The 24,056-nt window shown below is 37.5% G+C and overlaps 1 protein-coding gene across 4 annotated transcripts; it reads left to right on the forward strand.

The window, feature by feature from the left end:
* Positions 1–1,258: 1,258 nt before the first annotated feature.
* LOC113052801 (paxillin-like) lies at positions 1,259–23,031 on the forward strand. 4 transcript variants are annotated; one of them, XM_026217259.1, is made up of 12 exons: positions 1,275–1,492; positions 12,600–12,808; positions 13,559–13,641; positions 13,816–13,955; positions 14,072–14,264; positions 14,347–14,482; positions 18,500–18,646; positions 19,784–19,957; positions 20,177–20,258; positions 20,630–20,778; positions 21,221–21,525; positions 22,972–23,031. In XM_026217259.1, exons 1-11 carry the CDS (start codon positions 1,480–1,482, stop codon positions 21,485–21,487), a joined length of 1,593 nt encoding a protein of 530 aa, XP_026073044.1. In that variant the 5' UTR covers positions 1,275–1,479; the 3' UTR covers positions 21,488–21,525; positions 22,972–23,031. The 4 variants fall into 4 exon arrangements, with proteins under 4 accessions (XP_026073042.1, XP_026073044.1, XP_026073043.1 ...); XM_026217258.1 differs by lacking the exon at positions 22,972–23,031 and having other exon boundaries at positions 21,221–21,970; XM_026217257.1 differs by lacking the exons at positions 18,500–18,646; positions 19,784–19,957; positions 20,177–20,258; ... (1 more) ...; positions 21,221–21,525; positions 22,972–23,031 and adding an exon at positions 14,970–16,766 and having other exon boundaries at positions 1,259–1,492.
* The last annotated feature ends 1,025 nt before the right edge of the window (positions 23,032–24,056 follow it).

Here is a 24,056-nt window from a genome sequence, read left to right on the forward strand (position 1 = left end):
TCGTACAAACTGCTGTTCAGAATCAGAGAAGCCTGTTTAAAAACAAACGTGAGCTTTTCCAAGTTATGGCACGTTTATTTATTTAAACACTATGTCAATAGAGTTACTTGTTTTTCAGGTTTTTTTCTGACATGTAAAGACGAATTGTTTTACAGGTGACATGTAGAAGTTTTTTTAATGCTTTCAGTTTGTGACATGATAAAACGGATAATACACGTGATACATGATCAGCTTCCTCTGGCTTTCAGGTTATTCATTTTATAATATTTCATGATTATTGTTCTTTCCTCATTTAGCAGCGACTTAATTATAGAACTGAACTAAAATAAAAATATATATTTGTCCTTTTAAATCTGTTCTTTTTGTGCAGGACATTTACACAACTACATGTGCATTAAATGAATCATCTCTGTATTTTCAGGATCGCTTCTCTTTACTAACTTGTGTTAATTCTCAATGTCTTTGAATGAGCCGGTGTTTAGTGCATGTATGGGGTCAGTTATTCGCAAGTTTGTACAGGTATAGGAGAATTACATTCATTATCAACAAGATCCACTAACCACAAAACCGTTTCAGCATCTTCCAAGAGAAATGATCCTTCTTATCGTATTGAAAAAAAGACATTGTACTGTCAGCATTACTGTATTTTTTTTTCCAAATATGATTCGAGTACTTTTCAAATGGAAATTATGAAAATGCAAAAAAAAACTAAAATAAAAATACATTTTATAATCTTTTTAAATATTCTTTTTATAAACTGATTTTGGGTGAAATATGAAATTTAACTGGCTTTATTCCAGTCAAAATAAAATGTTATATAACTGAATCAAGCTGAATTAATTTAGTTACATCTTTAAACCTTAACCCCAGTTTATAAGAATCTGATCAAGTCAAAACAGCATCTTATGACTGCACATGATGATGCATGATGTGGTGTCTACAAGGGAGCAAATAAATAATATTTCATTTTAAATTGAAAATTATAGTTTGGAAGATTTACAAGGCGGATATTAACATACAAAATAAATGACTATTATGTTAATGTTGACATTGTCACATTTTTAAATGCTGACAGTTTTAACAGTCGATGAGAGATTTTCAAACATTAATCCTTATTACTTTCCAAAGAAGTACATGGTTTACACCTACACACGACATTTAAAAAATTTAGATTGAAGCCTGGTATATTTAATAACATGAATATTACTATGTGATAACATACTTATTCATAAATATGTGAAATGGAAAGTTTGGGCTGTTTCTCGAGGCTGTTTCGCTCTTCGGCCGCCAGGGGTCGCTGCAGGGGAGTGAGTTCCTCTGTTCTGTGATGTGTAGGGGGTCCAGTACGGTCCAGTCACACAGACCTGCGTCTAGAAGAGCAGGAAAAACTTCAGCAGAGACGTGTCTTCTGAAAACGAGCTTTTCACACTGTTCTCCAGACTCGGATCAGGAGCGGAGCACTTCTGGAAGCGCGCGAACATGGACGATCTAGGTAAAGACACCCAAATTCCCACATGTTGTTTACAGAGAGACACAAACATAGCGGAGAAATGAGTCTGAGAGAGGCTAACTACAGTAGCCAGTGAGCTAACGCACAATATCAGGGATACAAAGTAACAGTTCACTGACCGCGACGTCACAGAGATACAATGTAACTCTTCGCGTTCCATTCTGCGGAACGCGTCATTAATCTGTTACAGTTACAAACTGAGTCCAGCAACTGTGTTGGGCTGTGGGAAGCATCTTTAGTCAAGAAATGTTGTTTATATTTTTAAAGTGAATATCGGTGTTGCACATTTGTTATAAATTATTCTCTTTATACATTCATTCAGAGAATGATTGCAGGTTGTAGCTACAGGAAAGAGAAGAAATAGAACAGAATCAGAGATTTGATCTAAGATTAAAAAATTTAAACATAAGAAATCAAAGAGAAAATACCATCTGTAAAGACATGTGATTAAAATAGCACATTTGACAGGTATTTTTGCCTGTTTGGAAAATGTATTCGAAATGGAGCTTTATTTGAACATGTTTAAATACTCAGTGTAGAAAAAGTGAGGGCCTACTGAGGAGTTTTCACAGACCTGTCAAGCTTTTCATTTCAAGCTAGTTTGCTGATTTGTTTGTACTTGGAATAGAACTGTTTTGAGTGATTGATTAATAATAGATGAAAGACTATACAGCCTTATTTTTACTGTTTTTGTGAACTGCTGGACAGATGATAACTTTAATGAACTCCATGTAGATGGGCGTGTCCTCTTGGGGATGAACTGGTCCCGCCCACAGCCACCCACACCCCACTGCTGGCCAGAATCTATAATGCTTCCTCAGTTAAAAAAAAGGTCCTTCTCCTGTTTTCCTCTCAAATCAAAATCTTGATCTGCACAGATTTCTCTTCTGATTCAGATGAGATGACTTTTTCACTGGAGAAAGCAATGGATGAAAGACTCTTAATGATTGATTTGTTTCTTACAAACACACAGCTTTCTCAGTCATGAATTGACGGACTGGAGCCTTGGTGAGGTAAACTGTTCCTTTAACGCCAAAAGACATGGGCAGATAAGCTCAGTTATTTTACTGTCCAAACTACGCATTGCCTGTTATTACACGGCTCTCACTCTGATTGGTCAGTTTCAGCACAACACTGTATAACAGAGCACTCATCTGGGCAGCCTTCCGCTTCTGCTGTCTCTACAGAGTCAGATTATAAAATAATTTGATCTCAGATCAGCATTTGCTCAAAGGTAATAGGTTCGATGCAGTGAATGCATGAACTGATGAACTGCATAGCTTGAATTCAGTGTCAGTCGCTGGGATAAAAGCCTTTGCCAAATGCATAAATGATAATGTATGTTCGTCTCGGAAGTTGTCATGTGATAAGTGGGCTAATGCACAGCTAGTTAGTCATTATCACTTGATTGTGCTGCAGTAATGACTGGCTGACTCTGACATACGAGCAACAGTTGCATGTTGTTTCCAGTCTCTGTCGGCTGGAGAATGAGGTGATTGTGTTCTGTCCCGAGCCGGAGTGACAGACGAGTGCGTGCCGGCCGGCCGTCAGTGTGTTTGTGCTTGAGTTTGGATCTGATGCTGCTCTTCAGCTGTTGGCATCACACGGGGAAGTCCAGCACCTCGGTTTGGACTGGGGGAGGGAACTGACTCACTCGAGGGTCAAAGGGCAAATGAGAGGAGTTTTTCCAACCAGCTGCACAGTGGAATGCTTTATTAGCTTCCTTAGAGGTGATCAGTGTTTCGGATTAAGAATTAGCCTGCGGATCAGGCCAAATGACCTCAAAATATATTTGGCCATTTAATTTTTTTTCTCAGATACTTCACTTCTTCCATTTTAACCCTTGTGCACTGTTCGATTTCTGTGTACACCCTTTATGGAGCGTGTCAAATTGACCCTAATTGGATTCAATACAATTCCTCAAAAATCACACTATGAAAAACAACAAAGATTCAGGTACAAACTGAAAACTTTTATTATCAACATTTGTCAAATAGTCCCCCAAAAATATATCTGAATGTATGATTTAATGAAAATGTGTTTTAACCATTTTTAAAGATATTTTGTTTTGACAAAATTTGAAAATAAACAGTATGCTGGCCCGCGAACATCACGAACGTAACAGTAATTTTGTTTGTATATGTCAAAAAACACCAGCATGTTGAAACTTTGCAAGCATGTTCATGATGATAAATGAGAAAAAGTCACTAAATATCAAGAAATAAAACCTAGGTTAACCAGTATTTCCAACAACTAGAAAATCAAAACGGGTCAAATTGACCCACAACATAACACAAGGGTTAATGAGTTTATAAAGCTTTTAATAATTTGGCGATTTGATTAAGTGTACTGTACAGCCCTGCTTTTGATTTATGCATCCAAATTCTATGACATTCTGCATTAAACTGTAAATTCAGTGTTTGTGACTGGATTCTGTGTTTCCATGTTGGGTTTGTGTGTAAGTGTATTAGAGCCAGAGGAAGTGATTCCTAACGTCCCGACCCCAACACGGCTTCCCTGAGCATGAGCAGAATTCATATAAAGCTCAGTATTCTCCCCTGTGGTGATCCAGAGATCTGTTTATGCTCACACACACACACACTCGCTGTTAAAGAGGCTGTTGTGGTCATAACACACAGGTGCACAATGAGCGTGTTGTTCAAGTTAATGGTGTTTCTCATCTGGGCCTCATTGGACGAGTCGTGGAGGTAGTAATTTGTGGGGAACGGCAGAACAATGCTGATTTGTCTGTGTAAGAATTTGGCTTTGGCCCACTCAACCACAGCCTGCTGAAACACTAATGCTGGATCAGACGCTCTTTTACATTTCTAGTGGACAACGTAACACAGACTGTGTTTTTTTGAAGATATATAAAGCAATCTTATCTGTTTAGATTGGAATTCTGTCCTAATTGGGCACAAACATTATATGCGTCACCACATTTGATCAGCTGTTTAATTTCTGTGGCATCAAAATCTCATTCCTCATGTGTTAAATATCAAACGTGGACCGAAGAGAATCATTGCATGAGCTGAGAAGCATCAGATATTGTCTGATCAAGAAAAAAAAAATACAAGCATGCTGTATGTAGAGTTATGAAACACAAAAAAAGTTTTGAAAGAGGTCAGTAAGATCTGTTAATGTTTATGAAAGAGACTCTTCTGCTCACCGAGGCTGCACTTGATTGAAAAAAAATAGAGGAAAAAACTCTAAAATTATGAAATATTATCGCAATTTCAAATAAACGTGTTCTATGTCAATAGATTGTAAAATATAATTTATTCCTGTGATGCACAGCTGTATTTTCAGCATCATTCCTCCAGTCTTCAGTGTCACATGATCTTCAGAAATCATTATAATATGATGATTTGCTGCTCAAGAAACATTTCTGTTTATCATCCATTTTTAAAACAGTCGTTCTGCTTCGTATTTTCGTGGAAACCAGGATTTTTTTCAAGTCTCTTTGATATATAGAAGGTTAAAGAACAGCAGAAATCAGATTTGTTTTCTTTACTTGCTGAATAAAAGTATTAATTGCTTTAAAACATTTGTTCTTTAAAAAATCATTGTGATTCTTCAGAACACGTTCACACATCTGATCGGCTTTGATTTTGTTGCACAGCTTTTTCTCTGTCTGTGCACTACAAAGGGTTTGTTACTATTTTCGAAAAAGGAGGAATAGAAAAATGACATGGCAGAGCCCCAGACACAGACTAAATTCTCCCTTCTCAACACACACTCTCACACACACACATACTCCTCCATGGCCAAAGTTGCCCTCAGACCCAGGTTTCAGGGTCTTGTCTCACTTCCTCAGGAAACCCTAGAGAAGGAAGTGGCTTTTGTTTTAGACCCACTCAAGAAGTTCAGAGTTTCTGAGATGAGTCCGAGAGGTGTTGGTGTGTCCTTGAACACTAATCAACATCCTGTCTCCTTCATTTACTCACCCTCATCTCACTTCAAACCTGTATGAGTCTCTTGTTGTGTGTTAGGTTTTTACCAAAGTTGTTTGGAACCTTGTTCTAGAAAAATAAATTTTTTTCATTACAGAATCTTATAATCTTTCACTGCATTAAGTTTGAGATCACTGACCATCATATTTGGTTGTTTGAAAACATTTTCTATTTTCAGTTTTCTCTCTTCAGTTAGTGTCAGTCCTAATCAAAAGCATTTTTAGGGACTTATACCCTCAGATTGTTGAGAAGTGCAGGTCAAACACACATCACACACACATCTGAAACGAAGGCCTTTTATGAGCTCCATGAAGTATAACACACAGAATACTTGAAGATTAGCTCATTAAAGTTAGCGGTTATACCAGCAGATAGTCTTCTGACTCATTATTGTGTCATTTTTAGAGTATTGGCCTTCCTGTTTTCAATTACGCTCATGGAGCGACGGTGAGGCTTTGCCATGTGCTTGCCTGCTGTTCTGAGGTGATTCAGATGAAAACGCTCGGACATGTTGGCCTTTTCTTTCTGTATTTTGTTCGAAGTGGTTTTCAGTGCCCCCTCCCTCTCTCCCTCTCCCTCCTTGGCAGGCGTCTGTCCTGACACACTGCGCTGATTGTTTTCCTGAAGGCCTTGGATGTTCCAGAACTCATAGTTACAGCAGAATTCCTCCCACATGAGTGGATTTGGGAGACACTCCCTGTCTAAATGTTGCACTGGACTCATCGGAGTCATCAGAGGAGTGTTTGAGACACACAGGGATGTACGGATAACCAGTGGCGTGAACAAAAAATGATAATGCTTTCATGCAGTTATTGAAAAGCATGCAACATTAGGACATTTTGTAATGTTTACATCCTTAAAACCAATGCAAATCCTGAAAAGTAATCACTAGAATTACAAATCCCCAGAACATGATAACTTGGGATGCACTGCAAAAGATATAAGACTTCTTTTCAGAGATTGTTTCTTTAATAAAGTGTGTTTTGTCTTGCTTTTTAACTTGTTTATACTTCAAACATGATGATGAATCTGCTAGACAAAATACACTCATATTCAAGATACGGTTTATGAAAGCAAGTCTTAATATCAAGTCATTTTATCTTGTTTCAAGGATTTTTGGATATTTGAACTGGAAACAAGCAAAAAATATATATTAGGGATGGTTTCAGTTACTCTCAGAATGTGAATGCTGAAAGCACTTATTGTTTGTAATGTGTTTCTTTGTTCCTCTTTATTAGTTAATATTTGCTTGTTTTGAAGCTATATTTATATTTTAACAATTCACAGTTATTTAGATTTGTCATTGATTATTATTTTTAAATGTGCTCATAATTATAAGTTATTGAATAAAAATGCACAAATAAATTTGAGATTCAAAGTCATCAAACTCATTAACTAATAGGGGAGAACATCTGTTAATCAACTGTAATCGGATTGTGATATTGATTAATAGTTTTTTTAAATATAATTATACACGTAATTTAATTAAATTACGTGCACAGATAAATGTAATATGCAAAGTCGGTAAACTCAATAATTAACCAGATAAAACTTTAAATAAATGCAAATTGGATTGTGACATTGATTTAATAAAAATGCCCAAAGAAATTGATGCTCAAAGTTTGTAAACTCAAATTAAGCAGAGGAAAAATATAATTTAATTGGACCACAAGTTGATTTGTAATAATTGTAAAAAGTACTCATATTATAAGTAATTTAATATGCTCTCGTCCCAGTATTTGTGGTCTCCGTGGGTCTCTTACCAGGTTTAACACGGTGAATAATGAGTCAGCTACAGCTTATCTAAATAACCATCCAATCAGATCTAAGTGTCCGCGACAAGTCGTTGGTTGTTCTCACTTCTGCGTAGATGTATGTGTCCAGAATAGACACGGGACCCCCAGTCTGCTTGGCTTGAAGTGCCATTGGGAAGAGCTTTTATTTTGGCCCCCTCACACCCCACCTCTTGCCTCTCTGTTATAAATATCAGAGTAAGTTGGTTAGATGGTATAGAGTTTCCTTTGGTGAGGTCTCCAGTTGTAAACAGGCAGAGTTGACCACGACTCATAGGAATAGTGTATTGATTTGGAGAAATGTAGCATTGCCTCTGGATGATGATGCTCTGCAGTGAATGGGTGCCGTCAGAATGAGAGTCCAAACAGCTGGTAAAAACATAATAATAATCCACAGCACTCCAGTTCATCCGTTAACATCTGGAGAAGACAAAAGCTCAGTCATTGTTATTGTCTCCCAAAATAAAGTATTATATCTGAACATCCTAAACAAGTCGTTAGTAATTCGAATCCACATTTGCATAATCCCTGTCTATGTTCCACACTAGTTGGCTGAGGACAATTTAACCCCGTCTACAAACACTTCATTTTACTGATGACCGTTTCTCGAATCTCGAGGAGTTCAACACGGATTCACAAACCTTGCTCTTGAGAGATGAATCAGTGTCCGGTTTATTTGGCTCAGCTGACTCCACTGATCACAACCAGTAAATATGATAAATTATAGATGTTTATATTTTCAATCGAGCGTTCATAATACAGAAACTGTGGTAATAGGAGTATCATTTCTGACATGAGCTGGACACGGTGGGCCAATCACAACAGACTGGGCATCTGACCAATCAGAGCAGAGTAACCACACAGAAAGGCGGGGTTAACAGCAACTGAATCTAGAACTGCTTCGAATGAATGATTCGAGAATCACTGGAAAATTACGTGATCAATGCATGTTTTAAGAAACAAAAGCATTTTTTTGTTCTTGCATGCATGTAACCCTACTGTAGGAGACTCCCAAAACAATATTAGGAAGCTTAACAATGGCATAGTGAGGCACTTTAAAACCTAGTGGTTTGAAGGATAGCGGCAAAGATGGGTAAAAACTTTACTTTGTTTTGATGCTTCAAAACCCGTTTTGTCTTTGACCCATATATAACCAGCCACTTAGTTTGTCAAGGTGCATTCTGGGATTGCCTTCTCAGAGGACAGGCTAAAATGAGGCATCTCAGAAAGCAATATGATTACGCTGCTTGCGCACAAATGATGCTTTCAAATTCTGTATGTTAAAAGTGTGCAGCGTACGATGGGAGGAGTTTGGTTGGCAATCTGTCGGTGTTTAATCCAGTCTGACAGTGACATCATGGACTGGAGATCTTGCGGTGGGACTGTAGTGCGTTCACGGTTTCTGGTATTTTTAAATATAGGTGGGTGGGATCGTTCCAGTGGAATAAACACCAGTCATTGTGAGGCTGCGAGCGCTACATTCCTCTCGCTGTGTCACAGTTCAGCCCACACGCCCCCTGCCTGTCCTCCCTCCCTCTCTCTCTCTCTCTCTCTCGCTCTCTCTCTCCATCCTCTATAGTGTTTCTTTGGCAGCTCTCTGATGGAATGTGTGGAATTCTTTGCTCGGAGTCTAAGTAGGAAAGCGATAAAGTGGGAAACTGCCTCATTTATGAATAATACAATGAAAAAGGACTTATTCTGTGTGTTCCTTGTTAGTGTCACACCTTTTCAGATTCGGTTTCTTCAGTTGCTTTTTATAAACCTCTCTCTGCTGATGTTGATGTTATATACTCCGCTATGCAGAAGAATGAAACTATAAAAGTAATAAATAAGTGACTTCCATTATTGAATCAGCTTAATGCTGTAGCTAGTTTGTAACATGTTTAACATGCAGCGTTTTTTCACATGACATGAAGAAAGAGATCTAGACTTTTATTCAGCAAGGACACATTCAATTTAAAAAGTGACATTAAATACATTTACAATGTTACAAAAGATTTAAATAAAAACAGTTCTTCAGGAGTTTTTTTTTTTTTTTTCATAAAAAAATCGGGAAAAATGTCACAGTTTCCACAAAAATGTTCAACATTGATGATAATCAGAAATGTTTCTTGAGCAGCAAATCATCATATTATTATGATTTCTGAAGATCATGTTACACTGAAGACTGGAGGAATGATGCTGAAAATACAGCAGTTCATATTTTTGTTTTTACAATATGTATACTAAGAAAAATTTTTAAATTGTAGTAATATTTCACAGTAGTACTTATTGTATCTTTGATCAAATAAATGCATCCCTGATGCGCAGAAGAGACTAAAACTTTTTTTTTATCTTCCCGCCCCTAAACTTTTGTATTGTAGTGTATATGTTGTTTAATTTTTGTTGTTGCTTGTTTTTCACAAACTGAGTTACATGTTAAAATTAGTATTTTGCTGCGTCTCAGAGTTGTTTAACCCAAAAATATTCCAGTATGACATTCAGTAACCCTAAAAAAAGCAGAAGTTCGGCTTCACACCCGTTTGCTTTCTTAATCTCATCACAGATCCTGACTCAATACTGACACACGTTGGTGAAGTCAGTGAAGCTGTGGCATTGACATTTAACACTTGGAGCCAGCTTGCAGTCTTGTAGAGAGCTAACATTCACCAACAATCCTTCATTTTTCTTTTTTCTGCTTTTACAAACCTGGCAACTCCCAAAACAGGATAGCCATGTGGTGTTCAGGATATCCTGTCTCTGCACTTACACCTCTGGGCCTTTTGTTCTAATGCACATTATAGCTAAAACACAGAAGGGTGGTTCAACTTTTGGAAAACTTTTTTGCTCTTTAACTAGTCAAATTTTTTATCTATCAATTTTCTAGTAGAGTTATTTTTTTTAACTATTATAAATACTTTAATGTGGTGTAATTATTTATTATTTTTCATTTCTTAACCTGCTTGTGATATCTTTGTTTTATGTCTTCATTAATCAACGCTTTATAACTCGTTTTTTTATTTGAGTTATAATTATTAAGAGCGTTTGATTAAATAATGTGTTTATAAAATTTACATTTCTAAAAAATTTTGATAAAAAATATGCTGTTTAAATATTGTATGTAACTCTTTTTATTTGAGTGTTGAATAATTAAATATGATTAAATAAGCTTGTGAAGCAATGTCAATTTGCTAATACTCTAATGAGAGTTAGTTGACATGAAGCTGCAACAGAATGTCTAATTGTAAAAGTGTAACACTGTATAACAAAATAGTTCAACCCAAAGATTAAATAATGCTTATTTTTGCATATTAAGTGAGTAAAATACTGTGGAAATAAAGGATGATCTCATTGAATTATTATGTATTTTATTCTAAATATGATGGATGGAAACCATATAATTAAAATTATTATAACATCAGTGCACGATCTACTATCATTTCCACACTTTCATTTTACTTTCACTTTCAAATAATTTTTCATTCAGCTGTAAATATTGCACTTTTTATAAGCAAATATAATTTCAGTAATTGTGTTGCTTTCTGTTTTATTGTAATTATTTGTTGAATTAACCAGTGATTTCATAAATAATTATTGAATACAATTATTTATATAATAAATGAGTAAATAAAAGTAGATTGTTTCAACACCAATTAATAGCAATTAAACTGCTAGGTTTAAATGTATAAAATAATAAGTAATACTGGTATTATTACACCATTTAAAATATTTTTGGACACTAAATAAAACCTTTAAAAACTTGAAGTAGGTTTTTGAAGTAGGTTTAAATGAAAATACTATTTCTGTCTTGTTTAATTCATGGTGTTTGAATTTCATTTTTGTGGTATTTACTAGCAATTTTATGAGTGAAAATTGTTTCCACATTTTTTCCATTTAGTAAAACCTGAAATGAAAAATTCTACCAAAGCCATATTTAAAGTATGATTAGATTGGTCCCATTCAAAGACATTGTAAAACATTAAATGCACAGCGACTGATCTCTGTCTTTAATGGGTCGTACTGTGACATGTGGCAACTGTAGACAACCAGTCTATACTAAAACTGGGCACAACGGTGTCAAGATTCAACACTTAATTGCTCCTGTTAAACTCAACAAAGCAACAACAGCATTTGCAGACCGGACTGTAGTTTTCTGCTCGATGTTGGATGATTTAAACGTATTTATGCATCTCATCCCTACAGTAGTGGACTGAACAGGTGTAATTCTGTCACAGTTCCTCGTATTGAAGGGTCTGTTCCTGAGAGGCAGATTGTGTTCATAGCTCAACTCTTACTGCAGGATCAGAACGAGTACGGTGACATAAGCTCAGTGTGACGGATGTGTTGACAAGGTATCTGCGGTCCGTCACAGCAGGCGTTTATCTGCCAGCTGACACGACCCAGAGACAACGACAGAACCGAGTTGAATAATGTCATAGTTAAGGACAGTTGTGTGATGTAATGCAAAAAGTGGACTACCTATATCCCCTCTTGTGTATTTGAACTGAACTGAAGCAGTTTTCTGTTTAGTTTCTGTGATGAAAGCCCCTGTGGGAGGGTCTTTGGTTCTGGCGCTTACAGCTGCATCAGGACTGTATTTAGTAACATGAATGAGGATGCTTCGAAAGACTGGAATGCCTGACCGACTCAGACAAGCAAACATCATATCTGTGTTTGGAGACACTCACTCTCTCTCTCTGCCGGAGAGGAATATCATGCAAATTAATCTTATTTTTATGCCTGTTGTTCTTTGAGACTTTACTCTTTGATTATGTCTATAGCTGCATTAGAGTTTTTTATTATGGAAAATTATTTTAGTCCTTCGCAAACATAGAGTACCATTCAAAGATTTTTTTTTTTTTAAATGAATCTTTAGAAATTAATACTTTTATTCACCAAGGATATATTAAATTGATAAAAAGTGATATTAAATAAATAATTTTACAAACGATTTCTGTTTCAAATAAAATTGACAAATTATTATTATATTTATTATATATTTTTTACTTTATTCGTCAGATAATATTGGAATATAAATTGTGTCATGATAATATTTCTCAACCATATAAACTGTTTCTATTGTATTTTGGGAAGCATAAGATATATAAAAAAAATTGACCACAGTTTTTTTTATTTTTATAATGAGTGTATTTGTAAGTTTTACTTTAAAGGGAAAGTTTTCTTTGAAACAAATGAGTTTGATGTAATATTGACAGCAAAACAGATTTTATATTATGATAGTCAGAGGGAGAGCTGCAAAGGTCATGCAAAACAAAACCTGACTAACTTTGAAAAGAGTTTATTCTTTTCTTGAAGTAACTTGAGGAAAAGTGCAATAAAAATGTGTTTCTTCTTTTTGCACAGACGCATTGCTTGCAGATCTTGAGTCTTCCACAGCCCATATCTCCAAGTGCCCAGTGTTTCTACCCGAGGAGACGCCATATTCCTTTCCCACTGGTGGACACCTCTTCCAGGATGAATCTCCTCCTCCGCCCCTGCCCCCTCCTCCCTCAGCGGAGGCCCTAAACGGATCGCTGTCCCCGCAGAAGGACTCCCAACACTCCTCACAACAGGTTCAGCACAAACTATCTTAGGACTTTCCAAAATAGTTAGTCATATGTAATGTCCATATCACCTCCCTGTGTCTTGTCATTGCTAATGGGTTTGCTAATATGTACAAAATACATATTTTGTAACTAAAGTTTGATAGTTCTGTACTTTATCTTGGATTCACAAATGATTTTGCTTAGTACTCAGATTTTATATTGAGCATTAAGTGGTGACCCAACACAATACCAAAACTGTTGTATTAAGTCAAGGTTGCCCACATTTTTTTGTCAGCTGAGCCATTTTCACCTTAAATATTTACTTGAAGTTCCCCTGAGATTTTGATTTAATGTTTCAGTAATTCAACAATTGTTCATGTTCCTCTGATTAAAAAGGACCGATTTTATGGATAATGGTCACCTGACATGCTGGACAACAGCTGAAATATAGCATTTTTTTTTTTTTACATTTTATATGTAATTATTATTTAATTTTTTTTACAAAACATAATGATTTTCTTTTCATAAACTCACAAACCCAATACAGTTCCCTAGAAACCCTAGTTTATGAAACCCTGTACTAAGTAAAGAAAATGTTAAAGAAAAAAATAATTCATTACAATTTGAAAAATTACTGAAATAAACCAGCAATATGAAAAATGATTAACATGAACACTTTTGTACTGTGGCACGCCAGTAAAGAGTTAGTGATGCATTACATTTGCAATATAGATTTGCATAAAAGTTATGGATTTTGGTTTTCTTGTTGAAACTCAGTCTCTGGGCTCTGGTCATAAAAGCACGTTATCTCGGGACAGCAGTCCACCAGCCTCGCATACAGAAGAAGACCATGTTTATAGGTGAGTTACAGTATCACAGATAAGAACTGACTGATATAAGACTGATGAACTAATACTGATATTGGCCAAGTAAATAGACAGGTATTAGATATTTGTCATTCTATGATGTGAGTCATTATAATATCCCTTCCTTTGACCCATGAAACCTTAAATGGACCACTTCTATTGGTCTAGTTTTCCTAACAAGCAGAAGCGTTCAGACTCTTCGGCCGCAGCTATGACTTCTGCCCTGGGCAGCAACTTGTCTGAACTGGACCGCCTTCTTCTGGAACTCAATGCTGTACAGCAAAATGCCCCATCTTACTCCACAACAGGTAAACATGAAGACACACTTAAGGCATTCCAACAAATTTATTACCATGCATGAATATATTGCTTTGATTATATATAAAAAAACAAGTAATGGCACTTTGAAACTAACTCTCTGTAGAAGATGCAGCACCTCCATTGCCGCCCTGCAGTGTTGCCCACTATATCCAGGAAAATGGAGCCCAACCAGGCATCGCACTGACACCGGCAGCCCAGGACAAGCCTCAGAGGAATGGTACGAAGGGCACAGAAGATGGCCGTTCCACTGTAGAAAGTATTCTAAATGAGTTGGAGAGCTCTGTGCCTTCCCAAACGTAAGACCACTCTCAACTCTAGATGGAGAAACATGGATTTAAATGGTGGGTTTTAATGGAATAATGTAATGTGCGTAAACAGGCCAAACCCCTGTGCTCTGACGAGAGAATTGACGGACGGACAGGTGGACACAGCTTCCGAGCAGCAGGGCAGAATATCAGCCACCTCCGCTACACGAGAACTGGATGAGCTCATGGCCTGCCTGTCAGATTTTAAGGTGCAGAGCAATGGGAGTGTGTGTGTATGTGTGCATGTGTGCATGTGTGACATGGAATGGCTTTAGTGGGAAAGAAGTAAGTGAGTTGTGTCTGGGAATGTGTGGTGAATTATGTTGTTTGGGTGGAGATTTATTTTCAGGACTTACAGCTTGACAATCTGAACTGTGTTTCCCAAAAACATCATAAGCAGATCGTTGAGACCATTGGTGCTGTTGGGAAACACTACCCTGGCCGGTCTTCATCTGACCATCACAAACTTTACCACTTTATTTATTTACAAATCTGTTTCTGCTTGTCTATGTCTTTTAGCTTTAATTTAATCTCATTACTTCAACATTCTGTCCACAATCTGTTTGGTTATTTCCTCAGCTATTCTGTACTTCTCATTAAAGTTATTTATTAATTACTTCTCATTCTCTGCCTTCCTTAATCTGTCGATCTCTTCTGTTTCTCCTTTTTCCCCTGTCCCTCCTTTATGTCCTCCAGCCAAGTTCACTGGGTTCCCTGAACTCTGAGTTAATGTTTGAGCAAACTACTACAGTCGCTGAAATCCACCCTCCCCCTACAATTGCCGTGTCCAAATCCCTGTCCCCTAATTTTACCCAATATTATCTAAGTCTCTCCCCTCTTTCAAACTTTGAACTACACATTGTGGAGGATTCCGGTGAACCGGGGGCTGCACCTCAACCATCGAGTGTTGTCCCAAAGCCTTACTCTCAACTGTCTCCACCTGTAGCATCCAGTCCTCGTTGTTCTCCAGTACCTGACCTGGGCTTGGATTCTTCCATTGAGGTTTCTGCTTCCCTGCTCTCCTCCCAGGTGGAGTCTCTAGTGGCTCTGTCTCAGACTATAACCACGACTTCCACATCTGGAGGTGGGGACATTTGTAGTATCAGGGAGAGAAGTCCTTCTGCCAAATTGCCAAACACTGGGCTGAAGTCCTATTCACCTATCATCAAGTCTCCTAGTCCAACAAGTGCCCCAGCGGTCAGCAGATCCAATGAAAGAGTTAGTCCATTGTTGACACCAGCATCTATTCATCTGTATCTCTCTAGCTCTGAAGCAAAACCTATGAGTCCAGTGCCATCTCTTCCCAGATCTCCTCTTCCTTCAGTCTCTGAATCACCATCTCTGTCTCTTCCCAAAGCTGTTTCAACCCCTCTAATCCTGTCCTCTTCTTCATCTGTAGTGGTTCCCAAGTCCCCAAGCCCAAAACCATTATCGGGAAAGTCTGATTCAACTGTTTCTCTCAAACCCCTTCCTCCCACTTGGCTTGAATCCGCAACATATGAGCCATCTCTTGATGATGCCTTGGATAACCTTCTTGCCATGAGCTTCAGCAGGCCTGAGAATGAGGCTCCAATCACAGCATCAACTGCCTCTCAGCTTGCTTCAGAAGTGCAATCAGAAGTTTACGAGGAGACAATAGTTGCAGCCGATCGCAGCAACATTTATCCTGACATTCACACAGAGAGTGAAGTTGGGGATGGGCTCTTGGAGGATCAGTCGGACTGCAGGAGTGATCTTGACTGGGCTGACATGGAACTGAAGATGGCTTATGAAGGACCAGATGGCTCCTTGACCCCCATGACTGAGGCAAGCTGGATGGATGACTCCCTCACTCCGTCATCTTGCCCTGGAACCCCAGATACCCAGATGGACATTCCCATGCTCCATATGGCTGGCACGATAGACAGGATCTCAGCCTCTGGACACGTATGGATAGGACTGCGATGCTTGTTGATTGGAATGCTATGGAATTTGGTTTGAAGTTATTTCAGACAAATCTTGCAGTGATTTGATAGCCAGCATCTAAATAAATGGTGTCTAATCTTGCTCCTAGAAAGCCACCTTTATGCCTAATTAAACACACCTGAACTGTGCAGGTGGAAATGTGCAGGAAAGTGGCTGTCCGGGAGCAGAACTGAACGTGCCTAAATGAAACCTGTTAGTCCGATGGTTGAAAGTCATAACTGTTAATCTTCACTCTGAATTACAGTGTTATTCTTCCTCTAATTGTTTAGTTTACACTCCATTTATGGTAAATTGTAATTGTAAGAACTTGTATGTTGCTGTGTCTGCACTTGATAACCGGTGGTACCAATGGTACATTGTGCACTTGATAACTAACAGTAACTTAAAGGGATACTCCACCCCATAATAAAATTTTGTCATTAATCACTTTACCTCCATGTTGTTCCAAACCTGTAAAAGCTTCGTTCGTATTCAGAACACAATTTAAGATATTTTGGATGAAAACCGGGAGGCTTTTGTCAGTACTTTTACTACAATACAATACTTTTCTGGACCTTGACAGTGTAACTTACTTGGAAGTCTATAGGACTGACAAAAGCCTCCCGGTTTTCCGAAGACGAACTATCCCTTAAAAAAAACAGTGCTAACCACCACCATGTATGCAACTCCTAACTATTTTATGCTAACTGATTTTGCACCTGAATTGCATCTGAATGCTTCCCTAGATCCCTGCTTGTCTTTATTGGTTTCTTTGGACAAACCATTCTTGAGGCATGTGGCATCTCAAGGAGTTTGTACTGCTCCCAGATCAAATCAGTTATTAGACGTACCAAGGAGATTCAAAACGTCCACCCCATGTACCGAGACGGCCTGATACGTAGGAAGATGGGCCCCCTGATTTTCCACAAGAGCAACTCCCAGGACCGGCTCATTGAGGAACTGCAAGGCAAGCTGGGAATTGCCCATAAGGATCGTCCAAAAAAGCAGCAGCCAGATGATTGGCTCACAGAAGGCGTCATTGTCATGTCCAACCCCAAGCGCTCACGGGAAGACCACAACAGGGAGGTGGATAAGGTAGACGGGAAGGATCTACAGATTCAGCAAATTCTGTTTCGATTCAATTCCTGTAAAATACTTTTGCTTAATTGCATTGAAGTTTCTCTTTAATCACCTGCTTCTTTCTTCTACATTCCTACTTTCCATCTTTTCTCTCTCTTCTTCTGTCTTATTGGTGTCTTCCTCTAGATAATCATACCTCCTGAGTCTCCTCTTCCACAGAGGAAGGTGATTCCACCTCCCCAGTCTCCCCTAATCCCTCGCCCCCCTCCCCCTGCTGAAGAACCAAAGCGCCCCTCTCCGGTCAGATTAGCTCCTGTCCCTGTACCTCCACCCCCACCACCTGCCCCCTCCCCACCTCTAAGAGAGCCCACGCCTCCTCCCCAGCCAACACCACCTCCAGTTCCATCCAAGCCCCTGACCCCTGAACCTGTGGAGGTTCCAGCTCCTTCCCCAAAGCCCAACCCTGCACCCCAACCCACACCCACCCCACCACTTTCCCCTGTGGCACCACCCAAAGTGCTGGTGTCAGTTGGCTGCCAGACGGAGTATGACCCACTCTTCCCTCCACTGCAGGTGCAAACATGCTGTCATTCTGTCCTACTGTCCTCTTTTAGAACAATCACAAAACTTCTATGGATTTGTGATTTGTAAACTGAATGTTGTGTGCTTGAAAGCTTGGAGATGTTTTGTGTGTGTGCTCAGCCTCCTACTCTGGTCATAAATATTAGATTAGATTAGATGAGCCCCAGGGAGAGTTTGAGACAAGCACTCGGTTTGAGGCTGCATTGTATTGATTAGGTTTGTTAATATTTGCTCTGTGAATAATGTGATTGGATTACTAAATTATGTACTAAATTATGCTGTCAGTAGTATTATAAAATCTTGAATACACTCACAGTTCGGTTTTGATGTATTCCATAAATTTTGTGCAAAATATGGGGAGACAAAAATGTAAAAATGGAAAGTTGGGACATTTTTCAATGTAGTGGGACACTGACAAAAATTCAACAGATTTTATATTTACGTGATCAAGAACTGTAACTTGAAAGAAAATAACATAATAATATAGTAATTATATAACAATTCTGTTCCGTCAGACATTTTCATCTTATTGATCTTATTTATTTAAGGTGGTTGTGTGTCATTTTTTTGCATTGAAGACTTTTTTTTTATTCTAGATCTTTTGTTCTGTTTATATGTAGATTATGTCCCAGGGAAAGGGTCCGCAACCACAGGTTAATAAACTGGACAACATGCTGGGCAATCTTCAGTCTGACCTCCACAAGCTGGGAGTGCAGACAGTTGCTAAGGGAGTGTGTGGCGCCTGCTGCAAACCCATTGTTGGCCAGGTGAGGAACCAAAGAGCTACAACACAAACACACAGAGGATTTTAGCTTTCAGCTAATAATAATAATGATACATTTTATTTGTAATGCACCTTTCTGAAACTCAAAGCACTACAACGGTTACAGAAACTAAATAAGAAATAAAAACAAAGCATATAATATAATATTAAAAAATATATATATCACAGTAATAGTTACAAATTAAAAGCTTTACTAAAAAGAAGTCTTAAGATGTTTCTTAAAACAGTCAAGAGAAGAAGCATTCCTAGTAGATACAGGTAATACAGTCTATAACTTTTTGTAATTACAATGAGGATGATGAAGGAGAGAGAGCCAGCAGAATGAAGAGAACGAGAGGGTATCGATGGTGTAACCTAATCATGGATGTAAACTGGAGCCAGCCCATGTTCTGCTTTAATAGCCAAAATAAGAATTTTAAAATAATGCATGATTGGCTTGGGAGCCATTGCTGTTGCCGAAGCACAGGAGCAATGTGGTGGCTTGAAGATCTATAAGTCAAAACACATGCAGCTGAATTTTCTATATATTTCATATTTGAGGTTAAAACTGTTACACTTAATAACATTAGTAAGAATACAAATTAAATAAGATCTCCTTTTTAAAACAGTGAGCTTAAGAAAGTTGTGTTTCATCCATGCCTTAATTTCCATCAAACAATCAGAGAGAGTCGAAGAGGCAGGAGCAAGAGCAGGCTAATATAAATCTGGATGTCATCCAGATAACAGTGATAGCCTTCTGGATAATCTGCCTCAGAGGAAGCATATAAACACTAAATAAGATAGGACCCAAGACTGACCCTTGAGGCACACCATCACATTAACACTGTCTGTCCAGACCTAAACCCGGATTGAAATGTTTCCAGAAGACTGTTCATAGGAAGACGATGTTGCAGTTGGCCAAGAACCACACACTCAAGAACTTTCTCCAGAAAAGCTATATTTGAAATAGACCTGAAATTGGAAATTTCAGCAGTATCACTCCCTGGCTTTTTAAGAACTGGCATGACTGCTTTCATTTAAAAGTGAAAAGAGACATTCTTAGTTAAGATTACATGCTGTGTGTCTAGGTAGACAGATCTGGACACATCTAAACAAAAGATGTGTGTGTGTTTCTGTACAGGTGGTAACTGCCATGGGGCGCACATGGCATCCAGAGCATTTTGTGTGCACGCACTGCCAGGAAGAGATTGGTTCCAGAAACTTCTTTGAGAGGGAAGGACAGCCATACTGCGAGAGAGATTACCATCATTTATTCTCTCCGCGCTGCTTCTACTGTAACGGACCCATACTGGATGTGAGAACAAACGATTTTTCATTCTGAAGAGATTTGTGTTAAGTGCGAAAAAAGCCAGTGTTTATTATGTGAGCCTGTATGTATTAATTTAGTGTCACCTCCATTGTAAGTGATTAGTGTTTTTCATTTAGATTTTTGAGACACAAGTGGAAATCAGTTCCTGTGGTAATTGACAGCTTGCTACAGATTATAAAAATCTAAATTGTTCTAACCTTACAGAAAGTGGTGACAGCGTTAGATCAAACATGGCATCCTGAGCACTTTTTCTGTGCTCAGTGTGGGGCGTTCTTTGGTCCTGAAGGTGAGTAAATGCTTACAGAAGAGTCCGATCATTACATGTACCCACAATTACCCATATTTTGCTCATTCACAAGTCTGTTATTTTATTTTTCCTAGAATACATTTACATGTGTTTCACACTTTGCATAAACATCTGCATTAAAAAAAAACAAACAAAAAAAAAACATAATGGGTACCCTTTAAACTAAAAGGGTGACAAAACAAATACTGAAACTCTGCTGACTGTACAATTTGTAATAAAATGAAACTTTTGGTTTCCACTGTTGACCTCTTAAACTAACAGACATAGACAAAAGCCACCAAACTTTTTTCTCTTGTTTTTATTATTGCATACTTGTTGTAAATACATCTTTGTTCCATTTTTTTTTTTAGGATTTCATGAGAAGGATGGAAAGGCGTACTGTCGTAAAGACTACTTCGACCTCTTTGCTCCTAAATGTGGAGGCTGCGCTCGTGCCATCCTGGAGAATTACATCTCTGCCCTGAGTGCCCTCTGGCATCCTGAGTGTTTTGTGTGCAGGGTTAGTGTATGACATTGAAAGACCTTTCATTTTTTTAGTGGTCGTTTGCTTTAGTTTTGAATATACAGTTGGTCAGAAGTTTGGAATAGTTTAAATGTCTTTAATGTTTCTAGAAGTATCTTCTACTGCTTTCATTTGATTAAAAAAAACAGTAAAAACAGAAATAATGTGAGCTTTAAATCAGCATGATAGAATGATCATGTGACACTGAAGACTGGATTAATGATGCTCAAAATTTAGCATTGCATCGCAGGAATAAATTACATTTTGGAATATTCTACAATAGAAAACACTTATTGTAAAAATATTTCACAATATTATTGTTTTTTCTGTCTTTTTAATCAAAATCTCACCAAGGCTGCATTTATTTTTTCCAAAACATAAAAACAATTGTTTATAAGTAGTCATGTGGTTTTGTTGTGTGTGTGTGTGTGTGTTTCAGGAGTGCTTCACACCCTTCATCAACGGCAGTTTCTTCGAGCACGACGGTCAGCCGTACTGCGAGGTTCATTATCACGCCCGCCGCGGGTCGCTGTGTTCCGGCTGTCAGAAACCCATCACGGGCCGCTGCATCACAGCCATGGGCAAGAAGTTTCACCCTGAGCATTTTGTCTGTGCCTTCTGCCTAAAGCAGCTCAATAAGGGCACCTTCAAAGAGCAGAACGACAAGCCTTACTGCCAGGGCTGCTTCATCAAGCTCTTCAGCTAGAAAGATGTCTGACTGACTGACTGAGTGTGTGAGTGTGTGTAAGTCTGCATATTGTATTGTTTGCCTGTTTTGTGTGTATGTTTGTATTTGATAATCAGGTTCTTGACATCCCCACATGTCATTGCTGGTCAGATTAAAACGTTGGTGCCAATAGTATGTGCTCTCAAAAGCCAGGTTGTTTTTAGAGGAAAGTTCAGCTGAGACCGTTTAGTTCTTTTTAGAGAAAGTGTGTGAATGTTTTCTGCTCACTGGATGAGCTGGAGACACACTGTTTGATGATGAGAACAGTTCAGGAGGGATGATGGGAAATGTATGAGAGACAATCAGTAGAGGTAAATGAAAACAGCTAAATGAGTGACTGGAAGTCACAAACGAATAACCAACTGGAGTCATTCATTACTGCTGACTTCATGAATTAATCCAGGTCATATATCAATCTGAAATCTGAAAGATAAGAAATAATATTTTTCAATAAAACATTTAAGCCATTTTAAGAATATATATATATATATATATATATATATATATATATATATATATATATATATATATATATATATATATATATATATAAAATGTTGCATTGTGACATTACACGTTTTCTACCTTATTTTTCAATATTGTGTTACAAATAAAATCTAATTCTCATTACTGTAATATGATGAAATAATATTCTGTCCAATAGCAATTTTTTAGCAGTATTATTATCTTTAATTATTAGCAGTATTATTACTGTATTTCTTTTTTTTTTTACTAATAATATTCAGAATGGTGTTGTTGTTGTTGTTGTTTTTAAACTCAGTAAAACAAACAATACTATAAAATATAAATCCTTCATTGTTATTACTCCTAAAATAGGCTTGATTTTGTTTTACACAAAATATAATTTTTTGTTTTTATTTAGGTGTGAAATATGGCCCTGAAATATTGTTATTATGAACACATCTAGTTGCTGTATTTGCATAATTTTAGCGTTAAATTTCACCTCAAAGAATTGCTACTTTTAGTGCCTTGTTTTGTAACACAAGTTTAACTGAATTTAAAAGTATATCAAACATGTAGTTTTGAATACAAGATATAACATGAAGTTCTAATCTATGGTGAAGTTGTGAAGAGAGACTAAAGTTCAGATTATTCCTCATGAAGTCTGTGGAGTCATTTCTAATGATTAGTTGAATTATTACTGACATCTGGAGCCCATAGATATGAACGTATCCTACTGTTAATGCTCACTTTTCCCGCCGTATGCGTGGAATTCATGGGAGTTTATGCATCTCATCTCAAAGTGTTATTTTATTAAAGGAATATATGGGATTAAATAGACACAGGAAATCATTTCTACCTGTTCTTTCATTTCTTAAATCAAATGCAACAACCTGTTTACAGTTTTCTCTCCTGATTTAGACGAGACGCCATTTTCACTGCAGGAAGGAAGCATTATTATGATTTGTTTCTTACAAACACACAGTTTTTGTCTCCTCCAGATGTTCACTGATGGACTGGAGTGGATTAGTGATGTTTTTATCAGCTGTTAGGACTCTCATTCTGACGGCACCCATTCACTGCAGAGCATCCGTTTGCTGAGACACTGATGCAATGCTACATTTCTCCAAACCTGATGAAGAAACAAACTCATCCTGATCTTGGATGGCCTGAGGATGAGCACTCTTCCAGCATATTTTCATTTTTGGATGAACTACTCCTTTAACAGAAATCAAAGATGTGATATTGTTCATCTAAATAACTGTGACAATATTGTGCAATTCTCAACCCTTGATTTCAGTATATTGATTTGATTGCAAGTGAGTATCTGTTATTGTCTTGCTCATTCTCAGAGAAAATGTAAGACCATATTATAACTGCTGTATTATGATATTGTGAAATACTATACTAATTATTTTCTCTCTCTTTAAGATTATTATTGTTTTTTGTTTTTCTTCAGTTTTTAATGAAAGTCTTAAGTGTCTTTCAATCCTGTTAAAGGGTGAGTTTTGAAAACTCGTGGTGTTATGAAGGGGTGACTCGATGAAGACTTTCTTATATTTTTAGAAATGTGTTGTCACTGGAAATTTTCAGATTAAGAACATTGAACATAAAGTCCCTGGTGTGATTGCAAACTGCAAATATATGTTGGATTCATTGGACAAATACACCAGCAAGTGTTTATTACATGAAAGCTTTTATATGACCCGATGCGCCAGAGATCTGTACATGTCATTCTGTTTCATCCGCTGTTGAGAAGACGCTGCTTTGAAAGTAGAAGACACTTGTTTTGATTTGATTCACTTTGAATATGCCTTCTTTGATAACTCTGTTGTGATAATCTGTCGCTGTTTTGTTTTGCTCCTAATCGCTATGTGCCAAAAAATATATATAATCTAGGGATCATATGATATCCTTATGTGTTTTAATTACACATTTACACTGGTCCAATGTTGTGCCTTTGTTTATTTTGAGATTTTCTATCTTATAAATTGATCTGACGCTTTTCTATTTCTGTTCATAAATCATTATATCAGTGTCCCTTTCCAAATATTATAATTTACTTAATGTGAAAACAGCTATGCAT

This window comes from Carassius auratus, chromosome 33 (assembly GCF_003368295.1).
Source record: "Carassius auratus strain Wakin chromosome 33, ASM336829v1, whole genome shotgun sequence".
Lineage (NCBI taxonomy): Eukaryota > Metazoa > Chordata > Actinopteri > Cypriniformes > Cyprinidae > Carassius > Carassius auratus.

Bases quoted from the DNA above. Each gene is read 5' to 3' on its own strand.
- LOC113052801 (XM_026217257.1), top strand. The intron at 12,809-13,558 runs GTTCAGCACAAA...GTTGAAACTCAG, and splicing joins CCCAACACTCCTCACAACAG to TCTCTGGGCTCTGGTCATAA. The intron at 13,956-14,071 runs GTAAACATGAAG...AACTCTCTGTAG, and splicing joins CCCATCTTACTCCACAACAG to AAGATGCAGCACCTCCATTG.